The sequence below is a fragment of the Pristiophorus japonicus genome, chromosome 19 (genome assembly GCF_044704955.1).
Source record: "Pristiophorus japonicus isolate sPriJap1 chromosome 19, sPriJap1.hap1, whole genome shotgun sequence".
NCBI classification, from domain to species: domain Eukaryota; kingdom Metazoa; phylum Chordata; class Chondrichthyes; family Pristiophoridae; genus Pristiophorus; species Pristiophorus japonicus.
In genome coordinates this window covers 76,027,001-76,043,491 of record NC_091995.1, presented here as the reverse complement: position 1 = coordinate 76,043,491, position 16,491 = coordinate 76,027,001, and the positions used below count along the sequence as shown (strand labels likewise).

At 51.3% G+C, this 16,491-nt stretch overlaps 1 protein-coding gene across 2 annotated transcripts in view; it reads right to left on the bottom strand.

Moving 5' to 3' along the window:
* The window catches only part of LOC139230494 (chondroadherin-like), a 46,019-nt gene extending 29,939 nt beyond the window's left edge, over positions 1–16,080 (bottom strand). Inside the window, exon 1 of one of the 2 annotated variants that reach the window (XM_070862316.1) lies at positions 15,894–16,080. In XM_070862316.1, the coding sequence (XP_070718417.1) occupies positions 15,894–15,896 (3 nt within the window). In that variant the 5' untranslated portion in view covers positions 15,897–16,080. Of the gene's footprint in view, positions 1–7,820; positions 7,929–15,893 lie in introns of those variants that run through there. The other variant, XM_070862317.1, reaches the window with a different exon arrangement.
* Between the last annotated feature and the right edge of the window lie 411 nt (positions 16,081–16,491).

Below are 16,491 nucleotides of genomic sequence, written 5' to 3'. Positions count from 1 at the left end.
TCCCCCGTACCCCCCCATACCCACCCTGCTCTCCATTCCCCATCCCGACCCCCGTACCCCATCCCGACCCCCGTACCCCATATCCCCCCCATACCCCATCCTGACCCCGTCCCCTTACCCCATCCCATACCCCACCCTGTTTCCCATCCCGACCCCCGTACCCCATCCCCCCGTACCCCACCCCGCCCCGTACCCCATCCCCCGTCCCCACCCCGTACCCCTCATACCCACCCTGCTCTCCGTTCCCCATCCCGACCCCCGTTCCCCATCCCAACCCCCGTACCCCATATCCCCCCATACCCCATCCTGACCCCGTCCCCTTACCCCATTCCATACCCCACCCTATTTCCCATCTCGACCCCTATACCCCATCCACCCCCCCCCGTACCCCAGTCAGTGTGAACACTTTCAATGTAGAAATGAAATGGAGAATATAGAAGGAACAAAAAACAAATCAGAAAGCTTTGGCAAGAACCTCGCACAGAAAGGTGAAAAAAATGTGCCGTGTATCCTCTGTAAATCGAGAAGGATATGGAATGGTTTGCCATCAGGACGTGCGATATAGAAGGTTCCAGGAGATCCAGTGCTCTGTACGCTCCATTGTCCCCTCACTTTCCTCCCCTCTTCTGAAAGTGCTGACTGTGGCAGGGTGCAGTATAAATTGCATCGCCAACCCTCCAGTGCCTCAAGTGAAAGACTGGGTCCTGCCCACAACCAACATGGAAGACTTGCCACCCCCAGGAGCAGGAGAAGGCACGGTGCCACCTCACCGTGGGCAGTCAGCGGCGGGCACCAAATGCTGCGTTCCCAGCGTGCCACACCTCCCCAAGGCCGAGTTGCCAACAGATGAATCCTGGAAGATTCCCTTCCCTGGGAATGATGGGCTGAGGATATCCCGCGACCCCAACTGCTGCTCCGCCTCACACCAAGAGAGCCAGCACAGGTCAGGGATCGAGTCCCCGGCCTTCTGGGCTGTGGGGCCTAATACCAGCAACTTGCATTTATATAGCGCTTTCACCACAGTAACACGTCCCAAGGAAATTCACAGAATCGTAATAAAAGACTTCTATTTATATAGCGCCTTTCATAACCACCGGATGTGACAAATCGCTTTCCAGCCAATGAAGTACTTTTTGAAGTGCAGTCACTGTTGTAATGTAGGAAACACGGCAGCCAATTTGCGCACAGTAAGCTCCCACAAACAGCAATGTGATAATGACCCAGAAAATCTGTTTTGTTGTTATATTGATTGAGGGATAAATATTGGCCAGGACACCGGGGATAACTCCACTGCTCTTCTTCGAAATAGTGCCGCGGGATCTTTTACGTCCACCTGAGAGAGCAGACGTGGCCTCGGTTTAACGTCTCAACTGAAAGACGGCACCTCCGACAGTGCAGCACTCCCTCAGCACTGCACTGGGAGTGTCAGCCTGGATTTTTGTGCTCAGGTCCCTGGAGTGTGACTTTGAACCCACAACCTTCTGACTCAGAGGCGAGGGTGCTGCCCACTGAGCCACTGGCTGACACTTTTCAATACATGCACTGAGCTTCAAATGAAGAATGAAATTGGGTGGGGGGGGGGTTTTACACCTTCTGCGTTGGAAGGTCAGATGTTTGACCCTATGAGCACACTGGATGGTGAGGAGGTCGAAGGTCATGGGCTCGTGTGGGAAGCGCGTGGTTTCCAGTGTGTCGATGTTGCACTATCAGGGTCAGGCTGGCTTCCTGCCTTTGTCCTTGCCTTGTGTTGCCGCGATCTGATTGAGTGTTTGGCCCGTGCTCAGCTGCTGCCCAGGGATGTGCCAACAACAGCAACGTCACAGCAGCAGTGCCACCTTCTGCCTCGTCAGCTCAAATTGCTGAGGTCGCCCTCGCCAAAGTCATGGGTTGTCCGCCTGCCAACTTTCCACTGGGGGGGGGGGGGGGGCATCCGGTGTCAGCAGCAAACTCTCCCCGGGACGGGGTGGTGCCAGGGAGGGCACAGTCAGGCACCCCCCCCCCCCGACCCTGCCACAATGGGACGCCTCATCCTGACCCGCGGAATGTGATGCCCCTGAACTGGCCAGCTGTGCTGCCCGGGTGAGATTGGCAAGTCTGCGTCAACTCGTGGTGTTAATGAGGGAAAGAAGCTGCATTTATATAGTGCCTTTTTTGGTAGGAGGTTCAGAGGGGATTTGAGGGGAAATTTCTTCACCCAGAGGGTGGTGGGGGTCTGGAACACACTGCCTGAAAGGGCAGAAACCCTCATCACATTTATAAAAATACTTGGATGTGCACTTGAAGTGCCGTAACCTACAGGGCTACGGACCAAGAGCTGGAAAGTGGGATTAGGCTGGATGGCCCTTGGTTGGCCGGCGCGGACACGATGGGCCGAATGGTCTCCGTCCGTGCTGTGAATGTCCATGATTGTATGATTCACAATCTTCACAGCCAATGGAGTGCTGATGAAGTGCAGTCACTGTCGGGAAATAAAGGTTAATTCTGTGTTTTAAGGCCAAGTGCTGCTTCCCCCACGAGCCCGTGACCTCCGACCTCCACACCATGAAGTGTGCTCCCAGGGTCAAGCATGCGACTTTCCAACACAGAAGGAAAAATGTGCATTTCTATAGCGCCTTTCACGAGCATAGTACATCCCAATGCGCTTTACAGCCCATGAAGCACTTTGGAAGTGTAGTCACTGTTGTAATGTGGGAATTGGGACTGAGGCTGGTTACATAAGCCACCATTGGTCGGGGTGGGACTGCGTGTCACAGTTGGCCACTGACATCTCGTCTCATCCAGAGGCGACAGGCCAGTGTCCCGCTCAAAGTAACACTCAGCTCGCCCTCGTGCCACCCCAATCAGTTTTCCTGTTGCCCCCCCCACCCACCTCACCTGATTTCATTCTTCATTTGAAGCTCGGTGCATGTATTCAAAAGTTTCAGCCAATGGCTCAGTGGGTAACCCCTCACCTCTAGAAGGTTGTGGGTTCAAGTCCCACTCCAGGGACCTGAGCACATAAATCCAGACTGACACTCCCAGTGCAGTACTGAGGGAGTGCTGCACTGTCGGAGGTGCCGTCTTTTGGATGAGACGTTAAACCGAGGCCCCGTTTACTCTCTCAAGTGGACGTAAAAGAACCCGTGACACTATTTCAAAGAAGAGCAGGGGAGTTATCCCCGGTGTCCTGGCCAACATTTATCCCTCAATCAACATAACAAATAAACAGATTATCACATTGCTGTTTCTGGGAGCTTACTGTGCGCAAATTGGCTGCCGCGTTTCCTACATTACAACAGTGACTGCACTTCATAAAATACTTCATTGGCTGGAAACCAATGGCGAGGGTGAAACCATGTCCGGTGGTTATGAAAGGCGCTATATAAATACAAGTCTTTTATTACGCTTCTGTGCAGTTCCTTGGGACGTGTTACTGTGGTGAAGGCGCTATATAAATGCAAGTTTCTGGTATTAGGCCCCGCAGCCCAGAAGGCCGTGGACTCGATCCCTGACCTGTGTTGGCTCTCTTGGTGTGAGGCGGAGCAGCAGTTGGGGTCGCGGGATATCCTCAGCCCATCATTCCCAGGGAAGGGAATCTTCCAGGATTCATCTGTTGGCAACTCAGCCTTGGGGAGGTGTGGCACGCTGGGAACGCAGCATTTGGTGCCCGCTGCTGACTGCCCACGGTGAGGTGGCACCGTGCCTTCTCCTGCTCCTGGGGGTGGCAAGTCTTCCATGTTGGTTGTGGGCAGGACCCAGTCTTTCACTTGAGGCACTGGAGGGTTGGCGATGCCAGTTATACTGCACCCTGCCACAGTCAGCACTTTCAGAAGAGGGGAGGAAAGTGAGGGGACAATGGAGCGTACAGAGCACTGGATCTCCTGGAACCTTCTATATCGCACGTCCTGATGGCAAATCATTCCATATCCTTCTCGATTTACAGAGGATACACGGCACATTTTTTTCACCTTTCTATGCGAAGTTCTTGCCAAAGCTTTCTGATTTGTTTTTTGTTCCTTCTATATTCTCCATTCCATTTCTACATTGAAAGTGTTCACACTGACTGGGGTACGGGGGGGGATGGGGTACGGGGGTCGGGATGGGAAACAGGGTGGGGTATGGGATGGGGTAAGGGGACGGGGTCAGGATGGGGTATGGGGGATATGGGGTCGGGATGGGGAACGGAGAGCAGGGTGGGTATGGGGGGGTACGGAGTGGGGTATGGGGCTGGGGTACAGGGTGGGGATGAAGTATGGGGCACGGGGGTGCAGGGTGGGGTTATGGGGGGGGCTGTGGTACGGGGTCAGGCAGGGGGACACATTGTCCAATTGATGCCTGATTAGAAACGCCCGGGCTCAGTTCCGTGGGAACGAAACAACTATTAGGACCGTTACCATTTCTCAGAGCCGCTTGGCTGACCTTAATCCCAATGCATCGCTGGCCTTGCTTTGGGCCCAAGCTTCAAACAATGAATACATTGCCCGAACGCACTGCACCACCAGGGCTCAGCCTCACTGTGTGCCAAAGGAAGGGCCCAGCCTCGGGATGTAACTGAACTCCTGCCCCTCCCTGTCCCTGAGCACAAACACTGACGTACAAAACCAACACACAGTGTCTGAACCCAACCCTTTCACACTCCTGTCTTCCTGCAGTTCTCATCCAGACTCTGAGCACTGAGCAAACACCATTTCCAGCACCGATAGACTCACACAGACATAATTACACACACTCGGATATCCAGAGATACTCACACTCACACACAGATATTTATCTATAGAGCAATAAATTGAGATATTTGTAAAGGTACACATACTCACACACACACACTCACACTCATTTACATAAGACTCACTCACATACACTCACTCACATACACTTACTCACTCACTCACACACACACACACACTCACTCACTCACTCACACACACATACTCACACACACATACTCACACACACACTCATTCACATAACACTCACTCACTCACACACTCACTCACAAACACACACTCACTCACACACACACTCACTCACTCACTCACACACTCACTCACACACACACTCACTCACACACACACTCACTCACTCACTCACTCACTCACACACTCACTCACACACTCACTCACTCACACACTCACTCACTCACTCACTCACACACACTCACTCGCTCGGTCTTCGATTTCTCCTACAACCTACAGACTGAAAACCCGAGGGTGGTGTGAGGTAATCACTGCTTCCCGATTGATCCCATCCCCTCTTGTCTCGGAAACAGCAATTCACTGTGAGGAACACTTTGAGACTTTTCAACAACACAATCGGGTCCTTAATAAATGCGGCTCCGTCCTCTGACACATGTCACCCTTGGTGTTGTCCCTCACTGCGAGAGCTGGGCCTTCACCTTGTGAGTATTGAACACTCGGGGATCGGCCGAGGTTTAGAAATTGCTTGTGAACTCCCCCATAACTGCGACGGTCCCAGGTCTGACCTCCGGTGTGCATCCTCGGTGTAATGCAAGGCTGCACCAACGGTGTAGCCCATTCCCCATCATCCAATGTTCCAAAGGCCATGTCCCAACCAGTTTAACCCTCGCGTGCAGATCCACGTGAGAACATACGTCTTTCAGATGAGACGTTAAACTGAGGCCCTGTCTGCTCTCTCGGGTGGACGTGAAGAACAAGGTTCTCCCCGGTGTCCTGGCCTATATTTTAACCTTTCAACCAACACCTAAAAACAGATTATCTGGTCAATGATCCCATTGCTGTTTGTGGGAGCTTGCTGTGCATAAATTTGCTGCCGTGTTTCCTACATAAGAACATAAAAAATAGGAGCAGGAGTAGGCCATACGCCTCGAGCCTGCTCCACCATTTAATATGATCATTGCTGATCTGATCATGGACTCAGGTCCACTTCCCTACCCGCTCCCATAATCCCTTATTCCCTTATCGGTTAAGAAACTGTCTATCTCTGTCTTAAATTTATTCAATGACCTGGCTTCCACAGCTCTCTGAGGCAGCGAATTCCTCAGATTTACAACCCTCTGAGCGAAGAAATTCCTCCTCATCTCAGTTTTAAATGGGCGGCCCCTTATTCTAAGATTATGCCTAGTTCTAGTCTACCCCATCAGTGGAAACATCCACCTACATTACAACAGTGCTTCAAAAAGTGCTTCATGGGCTGTAAAGCCCTTTGGGACGTCATCATAGGCAGTCCTTTGGAATCGAGGAAGACTTGCTTCCACTCATAACATGAGTCCTTAGGTGGCTGAACAGTCCAATACGAGAGCCACAGTCCCTGACATGGGACGTACTGAGGTCGTGAAAGGCGCTATAGAAATGCAAGTCTTTCCTTCTGTCATGTTTGTAACTACAATGTAACACCACTGTATTACTGTATACGCTGTATACACTCAACTCAGATGCACACCTTGACCACAGGGGGTGAACTTGTGGGAGACACTCCTGACCTGATCACTCAGATATATAAAGGAAGGTCCCACTCAGGATCATCACTTCTGGAGTGCTGTAATAAAGAGTTAAGGTCATGGAATGTGCCTCGTGTGGTTTCATGCTGTAGAGTAAGGACTTTACATTGGCGACGAGAAACGTGAATTCACGACCCGCGAGAATGGCCACCAGTAGCACAGATGAACGGTACTGTGTTGGGGAAGACTGGGACGATTTTGTTGAGAGGCTTCAGCAGAGCTTTGTCACGAAAGACTGGCTGGGGGATGCAGCGGCTGACAAGCGAAGGGCTCATCTTTTGACCAGCTGCGGGCCAAAGACTTATGCGTTTATGAAGGACTTACTGGCACCCGAAAATCCGTCGGACAAAACCTTTGAAGAGCTTAGCAAGTTGATTGGGGAGCATCTCAAGCCGGCGAGCAGCATACATATGGCTCGACACAGATTCTACACCCACCGACGTCACGAAGGACAGAGCATACCGGACTTTGTCGCGGACCTCAGGCGCTTGGCCAGCCTCTGTAAGTTCACAGACGCCTGCAGGGGTGGGATGCTAAGGGACTTCTTTATCGAGGATATCGGTCATGCGGGAATTTTTCGCAGGTTAATTGAGACCAAGGGCTTGACCTTGGAAGTGGCGGCGTTGTTGGGTCAGACTTTCATGGCGGGTGAGGAAGAGACAAAAATGATTTACACTCGCAATTCTGCCTCCAATGTGGCGAGGGATCAGGGAGTCAACGTCCTTAATGCTACTCAGAGCCCCGCGGGCAGGCAGGGGCAGTCCGACATTCATTAGGCAGTAATAGACCCCAGAGTAGGACCTCAACAGAGACAATGGCAGGGTGAACGGACGTTCACGCCATCACAGTGGACAATGCGGCCCGGGATGGGGCCATTGACACCCACTAATAGGGTACTTAAGAGCAGTCAGAGGGACAATCAGCGCGGAATTCCTGGCCACAGACCTTTTGTCCCCGACAATGGAAAGTTTAACTCGTGCTGGAGGTGTGGGGGAAAACACTCGGCCAGATCTTGCAGATTCCAACAGTTTGTCAGCAGAAACTACAATCTCAGTGGCCATTTATCTCGTATGTGCAGAAAGCCTGCAACCAGACTGATATACGAGGCAGCTGGACCAGAAGAGGGTTCTGTGAGGCAGGGTGACTTTTGGGGCAAATCGATGGACGCCGAGGTTCAGCGAGTCCATGCGGTGAATATTCATACCGATGATGATGGGGGTTTTACTGAACGGTATCCCAATACGCATGGAGCTGGACGGGGGCCAGTCAGTTACTCATGGGCGTTCAACAATTCGAGAAGCTATGGCCACTCAAAGCCAGTAGACCCAAATTAGAATGTATCGAGACACAATTAAGGACTTACACCAAAGAAATCATTCCAGTGCTAGGCAGTGCAATGTTGGCTGTCACACACAATGGGATAGTGAACCGGCTGCCGCTCTGGATTGTCCCGGGCAATGGTCCCGCACTGTTGGGGAGGAGCTGGTTAGCCGAGATGAATTGGAAATGGGGGGGATGTTCACGCATTGTCCTCGGTGGAGCGAAGTTGGTTCTCACAAGTCCGACAACAATTCGAGTCACTTTTCCAACCGGGCGTCGGGAGTTTCAAAGGCACTAAAGTAGTGATACGCATCACCCCGGACGCCAGGCCAGTGCACCACAAAGCCAGAGCGGTGCCGTATGTGATGAGGGAGAAAATCGAGAGCGAATTGGTCCGGCTATTGCGAGAGAGCATCATCTCGCCTGTTGAATTCAGCGACTGGGCGAGCCCCATTGTCTCCATTCTCAAAGCGGATGGCTCTGTCAGGATCTGTGGCGACTACAAGGCCACCATCAATCAGGTGTCCCTAGAAGATCAATACCCGCTCCCAAGAGCGGAGGACCTCTTCGCCACGCTGGCAGGCGGCAAGCTGTTCACCAAGTTGGACCTCACTTCAGCCTATATGACCCAGGAACTGGCCGACGAATCTAAGCTCCTGACCACCATCACCACGCACAAGGGACTGTTCGTTTATAACAAGCGCCCGTTTGGCATTCGATCAGTGGCCGCGATTTTTCAACGCTTAAATCCATCCCTGGAACGATTTTATTCCAGGACAACATCCTCATCACGGGTCGAGACACCGAGGAACATCTCCACAACCTGGAGGAGGCGCTGCGCCGACTGGACCGGGTAGGCCTGCGACTCAAGAAGTCTAAATGTGTGTTCTTAGCTCCTGAGGTTGAGTTTCTGGGCGGGAGGGTTGCTGCTGATGGGATTCGGCCCACCGAATCCAAAACAGAGGCGATTCGATGAGCACCCAGGCCCTGCAACACATCGGAACTGCATTCATTCCTGGGACTGTTGAACTATTTCGGGAACTTTCTGTCAAACTTGAGCACGTTGTTGGAGCCGCTACATGTGCTCCTGCGTAAGGGTTGCGATTGGTTTTGGGAGGACTGTCAGGAACGAGCTTTTGATCGGGCGTGAAACCTACTGTGTTCAAACAAGCTGTTGATTCTGTACGACCCTTGCAAAAGTTTAGTTCTGACATGTGATGCATCGTCCTATGGGGTTGGGTGCGTGTTGCGGCAGGGTAATGCTGAGGGTCAGCTACAACCTGTGGCTTATGCCTCCAGGTCACTCTCTCCAGCAGAACGGGGCTATGGGATGGTTGAAAAGGAAGCGCTTGCATGTGTCTATGGTGTAAAGAAAATGCATCAGTACCTCTTTGGTAGGAAGTTTGAATTAGAGACGGACCATAAGCCACTCACATCCCTGTTGTCAGACAGCAAGGCTGTCAATGCCAACGCATCAGCTCACATACAGCGATGGGCTCTCACGCTAGCGACCTATGACTACTCCATCCGGCACCGGCCCGGCACTGAAAATTGCGCTGACTCGCTCAGCAGGCTCCCATTGGCCACCACCGAGGGGGCAGCTGAGCAAACCACTGAGATGGTCATGGCTGTCGATGCCTTCGACAGTGCAGGCTCCCCCATCACAGCCCGCCAGATCAAAATTTGGACAAACAGGGATCCCCTCCTATCCCTGATTAAGAAACGTGTCCTTACTGGGGATTGGGCACCCGCACACAGAGCATGCCCTGAGGAGGTCAGACCATTCCACAGACGGATGGATGAGCTCTCCATCCAAGCTGACTGCCAACTATGGGGCAGCCGGGTAGTCATGCCCCAGAAGGGCAGGGAGGCGTTCATCAGGGAACTCCACAGCGAGCACCCAGGCATTGTGATGATGAAGGCCATAGCCCGGTCACACGTCTGGTGGCCTGGAATTGACTCAGACCTGGAACACTGTGTTCGCAGGTGCACGACATGTGCCCAGCTGGGCAATGCCGCCAGGGAGGCCCGGCTCAGCCAGTGGCCCTGACCCACCAAGCCATGGTCACGCATTCACGTTGACTACGTGGGCCCGTTCATGGGGAAGATGTTCCTTATCGTTGTAGATGTGTACTCGAAATGGATCGAGTGCATCATCCTGAATTCATGCACGTCATCCACCACCGTGGAAAGCCTACATGCGATCTTCGCAACCCATGGCTTGCCGGACATCCTGGTTAGTGATAATGGCCCGTGTTTCACGAGCTATGAATTCCGGGAGTTTATGTTGGGCAATGGCATCAACTACGTCAGGACTGCGCCGTTCAAACCGGCCTCCAATGGCCAGGTGGAACGTGCTGTCCAAATCATTAAGCAAGGGATGCTCAAGATTCAAGGACCCTCCCTACAATGCCGTCTATTGCGCCTCCTGCTGGCCTATAGATCCTGACTGCACTCACTCACGGGGGTCCCGCCCGCAGAGCTACTCATGAAACGGACACTCAAAACTCGGTTGTCCCTCATCCACCCAGCCCTGACCGACATAGTTGAGGGCAAGCGTAAGGCACAAAATGAGTACCATGACCATAATTCGAGGGGGAGATGTATAGAAATAAATGATCCTATATTAGTCCTCAATCACACCATGGGGCCCAAATGGCTTGAGGGTACCGTAATTGACAAAGAAGGGAACAGGGTCATCATGGTAAAACTCAACAATGGCCAGATATGCCATAAGCATCTGGACCAAGTCAAAAAAAGGTTCAGCATGGGCACGGAGGAAGCTGAAGAAGACCATGAGATGGAGCTCACAACACCACCAGTGAACGTGCAACAAAAGCATTCAGAAGAATGCACAGTCCCTGAGGTCAGCCCGGACAGGCCGAAATCACCACAGGTGACAGACACTCACGTCAGTGTCCAACAACCAGAGCCCCAACTGCGGCGCTCCACGAGGGAGCGCAGACCCCAATAGGACTTTGGAGGGGGGGGGGGCGGGGGGAAGGTGATGTCATGTTTGTAACTACAATGTAACACTATATTACTGTATACATTCAACTCAGATACACACCTTGACCACAGGGGGCGAACTTGTGGGAGACACTCCTTACAGGTCACACAGGTATAAAAAGGGAGGTCCCACGCAGGATCATCACTTCTGGAGTGCTGTAATAAAGAGTTAAGGTCACAGAGTGGCCTTGTCCCTGGAATGTGCCTCGTGTGGTTTCATGCTGTAGAGTAAGGACTTTACACCTTCTGCGTTGGAAGGTCAGATGTTTGACCCTATGAGCACACTGGATGGTGAGGAGGTCGAAGGTCATGGGCTCGTGTGGGAAGCGCGTGGTTTCCAGTGTGTCGATGTTGCACTATCAGGGTCAGGCTGGCTTCCTGCCTTTGTCCTTGCCTTGTGTTGCCGCGATCTGATTGAGTGTTTGGCCCGTGCTCAGCTGCTGCCCAGGGATGTGCCAACAACAGCAACATCACAGCAGCAGTGCCACCTTCTGCCTCGCCAGCTCAAATTGCTGAGGTCGCCCTCGCCAAAGTCATGGGTTGTCCGCCTGCCAACTTTCCACATGGGGGGGGAAGAGGGCATCCGGTGTCAGCAGCAAACTCTCCCCGGGACGGGGGGGTGCCAGGGAGGGCACAGTCAGGCCCCCCCCCCCCCCCGACCCTGCCACAATGGGACGCCTCATCCTGACCCGTGGAATGTGATGCCCCTGAACTGGCCAGCTGTGCTGCCCGGGTGAGATTGGCAAGTCTGCGTCAACTCCGTGGTGTTAATGAGGGAAAGAAGCTGCATTTATATAGTGCCTTTTTTGGTAGGAGGTTCAGAGGGGATTTGAGGGGAAATTTCTTCACCCAGAGGGTGGTGGGGGTCTGGCACTGCCTGAAAGGGCAGAAACCCTCATCACATTTATAAAAATACTTGGATGTGCACTTGAAGTGCCGTAACCTACAGGGCTACGGACCAAGAGCTGGAAAGTGGGATTAGGCTGGATAGCTCTTGGTTGGCCGGCGTGAACACGATGGGCCGAATGGTCTCCGTCCGTGCTGTGAATGTCCATGATTGTATGATTCACAACCTTCACAGCCAATGGAGTGCTGATGAAGTGCAGTCACTGTTGTAATGTCGGGAAATAAAGGTTAATTCTGTGTTTTAAGGCCAAGTGCTGCTTCCCCCACGAGCCCGTGACCTCCGACCTCCACACCATGAAGTGTGCTCCCAGGGTCAAACATGCGACTTTCCAACACAGAAGGAAAGATGTGCATTTCTATAGCGCCTTTCACGAGCATAGTACATCCCAATGCGCTTTACAGCCCATGAAGCACTTTGGACGTGTCGTCACTGTTGTAATGTGGGAATTGGGACTGAGGCTGGTTACATAAGCCACCATTGGTCGGGGTGGGACTGCGTGTCACAGTTGGCCACTGACATCTCGTCTCATCCAGAGGCGACAGGCCAGTGTCCCGCTCAAAGTAACACTCGGCTCGCCCTCGTGCCACCCCAATCAGTTCCAACCCCCCCCCCCGCAGCCTCTACGCCCGATTTCTTTCTTCATTCGGATTTCAGTGCATGTATTCAAAAGTGTCAACTGTGGCTCAGTGGGTAGCCTCCTCGCCTCTGAGTCAGAAGGTTGTGGGTTCAAGACCCACTCCAGAGACTTGAGCATAAAAATCCAGGCTGACACTCCCAGTGTAGTGTTGAGGGAGTGCTGCACTGTCGGAGGTGCTGTCTTTTGGATGAGACGTTATACCAAGGCCCCGTTTGCCTTCTCAGGTGGATGTGAAAGACCCCATGGCACTATTTCGAAGAAGAGCAGGGGAGTTATCCCCAGTGTCCTGGGGCCAATATTTATCCCTCCATCAACATCACTAAAAACAGATTATCTGGTCGTTATCACATTTTGTGGGAGCTTGCTGTGCGCAAATTGGCTGCCGCGTTTCCCACATTACAACAGTGACTGCACTTCTTTGGCTGTAAAGCGCTTTGGGACGCCCTGAGATTGTGTAAAGTGCTATATGAATGCACATCTTTCTTTTTATTCTTGGGCTAGGTGCTGCCCTCTTTGGTGTTGTGTGAGCAGCAATCCCCTCCCCCTCCTTTCCGAACTGCCTGTCATCAGTTGCTCTTGATTCACTTACTCAGCCTGCAAAATCCTGTCCTTTGTCCTCCCACTTTCAAGCCGTCACCCCTTGATCCTCCCCAGCATTGGTTAATCACCCACAGGACATCCCAAACTTGCACAAGCTGAGCCATTGCTCTAAAAGCACAAGCTAACAATTCCCAAAATATTTAAAATCAGTCCTGACTGCTTCAAGGCAACAACAAAAACAACAACTTGCATTTATATAGCGACTTTAACCTAGCAATACATCCCAAGGCACTTAACAAGGGCATTCATTATCAATAGAAATTTGACACCAAGCCACAGAAGGAGATATCAGGACAGGTGACCAAAAGCTTGGTCAAAGAGGTAGGTTTTAAGGAGCATCTTAAAGGAGAAGAGAGAGATAAAGAGGCGGAGAGGTTTAGGGAGGGAATTTCAGAGTTCGCATGTGTGTGCCGTGCGTGTGTACGCGCGTGTGCATGTGTGTGTGAGTGTGTGTGTCTGTGTGTGTGCGCGCGTGTGAGCGTGTGCGCGCACGTGTGTGTGTACGCCGCGTGCGTGTGAGCGTGTGCGTGCATGCGTGTGCCTGTAAGAAAGATTTACATTTATATATCGCCTTTCACATCCTCAGGATGTCCCAAAACACCTTACAGCCAACAAAGTCCTTTTGAACATAACAACATAAGAATTAGGAGCAGGAGTAGGCCCTATGGCCCCTCGAGCCTGCTCCGCCATTCAATGAGATCATGGCTGATCAGCGACCTCAACTCCACTTTGCCGCCCGATCTCCAAATCCCTTGATTCCCCTCAACTCCAAAAATCTAGCGATCTCAGCCCTGAATATATTCAGAGACCCAGCATCCACAGCGCTCTGGGGCAGAGAATTCCAAAGATCCACAACCCGGAGTGAAGAAATTCCTCTTCATCTCAGCTTTAAATGGCCGACCCCTTATCCTTAGCCTGGACCCCTGGTTCTAGACACTCCAGCCAGGAGAAACAACCTCTCAGCATCTACCCTGTCAATCCCCCTCAGAATCTTGTATGTTTCAATGAGATCACCTCTCATTCTTCTAAACTCCAGAGAGTATAGGCCCAATCTACACAATCTCTCACCATAGGACAACCCTCTCAGCCCAGGAATCAATCTAGTGAACCTCCGCCTCCCAGGCAAGTATATTATCCTTAGATATGGAGACCAAAACTGTACGTTACTCCAGGTGTGGTCTCAGCAAGACCCTGTACAATTGTAGCAACACTTCCTTAGTCTTCAACTCCAACTCCCTTGCAATAAAGGCCAATGTGCCATTTGCCTTCTTTATTGCTTGCTGTACCTATATGCTAGCTTTCTGTGTTTCGTGCTCCCAAATCTCTCTGTACACCAACATTTAAAAGTTTCTCATCATTTAAAAATATTCTGTTTTTCCGTCACCAAAGTGAATAACCTCACATTTCCCTGCATTATACTGCCACTTTACTGCCCATTCATTTAGTCTATCTATATTCCTTTGCAGACGTTTTGTGTTCTCCTCACAGCTTACTGTCCCACATAGCTTTGTATCATCAGCAAACTTGGATACATTAATATAGATTGTAAATAACTGAGGCCCTAGCACTGATCCTTACAGCACCCCACTAGGATCCTTACAGCCTGCCAACCTGAAAATGATCCGTTTATCCCTACTCTCTGCTTTCTGTCCATTAACCAATCCTCTATTCAAGCTAAAAAAAATTACCTCCAATCCCATGAGCCCCTATCTTGTGTAGTAACCTTTTATGTGGCACTTTATCGAATGCCTTTTGGAAAGCCAAATATACTACATCCACTGGTTCCCATTTATCTACCCTGCTAGTTACATCCTTAAAACACTCTAATAAATTTGTCAAACACGATTTCCCTTTCATAAAACCATGTTGACTGCCTAATCATCTAAATGCCTTGATACCACTTCCTTAACAATGGATTCCAGCATTTTCCCGATGACTGATGTCAGGCTAACTGGCCTGTAGTTCTGTTTTCTCTCTCCCTCCTTTCTTGACTAGCGGTGTTACATTTGCTACCTTCCAATCTGCTGGGACCGTTTTAGAATCTAGGGAATTTTGAAAGATCAAAACTAATGCATCCACTATCTCTGCAGCCACCGCTTTTAAAACTCTAGGCTGTAGGCCGTCAATCCAGGAGATTTGTCGGTTTTTAGTCCCATTAGTTTCTCTAGTACTTTTTCTCTACTTATATTAATTATGTTAAGTTCCTTACCCTCATTACAACATTTTTAGTATCCATTCTGTGTCTTCTAATGTGAAGACGATACAAAATATTTTTTAACGTTTCTGCCATTTCCTTATTCCCCATAATAATTTCTCCTGTCTCAGCCTCTCAGGGACCCACATATACTTTTGCTACTCTCTTCCTTTTTAAATATTTGGCAAAGTTCTTACAATCGGTTTTATATTTCTCGCTGGTTTTCTCTCGTACTCAATTTTTTGGTTATCGTTTGGAGTGTAGTCACTGTTGCAGTGTGGGAAATGCGGCAGCCAATTTGCGCACAGCAAGCTCCCACAAACAGCAATGAATTAAATGGCCAGATCATCTGATTTAGTGACGTTAGTTGAGGGATAAATATTGGCCCCAGGACACCGGGGATAACTGTCTTTGCTGTTCTTCAAAATAGTGCCATGGGATCTTTTACGTCCACTTAAGAGAGCAGGCGGGGGGCTTGGTTTAACGTTTATCCCTCAGCACTGCACTGGAGTGTCAGCCTGGATTTTTGTGCACAAGTCCCTGGAGTGGGACTTGAACCCACAACCTTCTGACTCAGAGCTGAGAGTGCTGCCCACTGAGCCACGGCTGACAGCAGGGAGAAGCACGGCCAAAGTTACGAGGTAGAAGAAGAAAACAAATTGCTCCCACTTTGCCTTCCACACAGCAGCGGAGCCTTTCCTGCTGTAAGACCTGTCACCGCATTCAATGTAAGCAGAAAGCAACAACGACACAGATCAATGGTACTCACCATTGAGGAGGGAGGGCGAGAGAGCTCACAGCAAGCTTCACGTTGTGTGGGGGGGGGAACAAACGTCGCAGGCAGTGCAAGGGGAAGCTATTGGGCTGCTTCAACGACCCCGGGTCCTGGCCATCAGAGCAGCTCCTGCGGCCAGTGGTTGGCCCGTCGGACTGCGGGCCAAAATCGCTCTGCAGCTCTGTGAGAGCGAGGACAGGAACTCGAGGAAACCGGGAGGCTTCCTGCCATTGTCTAAGAGCCTGGGAGAGGAGCGAGGAAAATCACAATACAGATCCTGTGGCTGTCAAACGCAGCGAGCAGCTGAGAGCGGAGCGACGCAGAGAACCAGCAAAGGACAGCGACACGGAGCAAGGACGTGTCCACTGCTGTAGCTGGGCTTTGTTCTCTCTCCCGTCTCCCCCTCCCGCTCCTAAATGTGCTGACTCTTTGCTGTGGCACAGGGCTCCTCTGCGATAAGAACATAAGAATCAGGAGCAGGAGAAGGCCATTCGGCCCCTCGAGCCTGCTCCGCCATTCAATAAGACCGTGGCTGATCGTTGACCTCAACTCCACTTTCCCGCCTGATTCCCCATATCCCTTGACTCCCCTA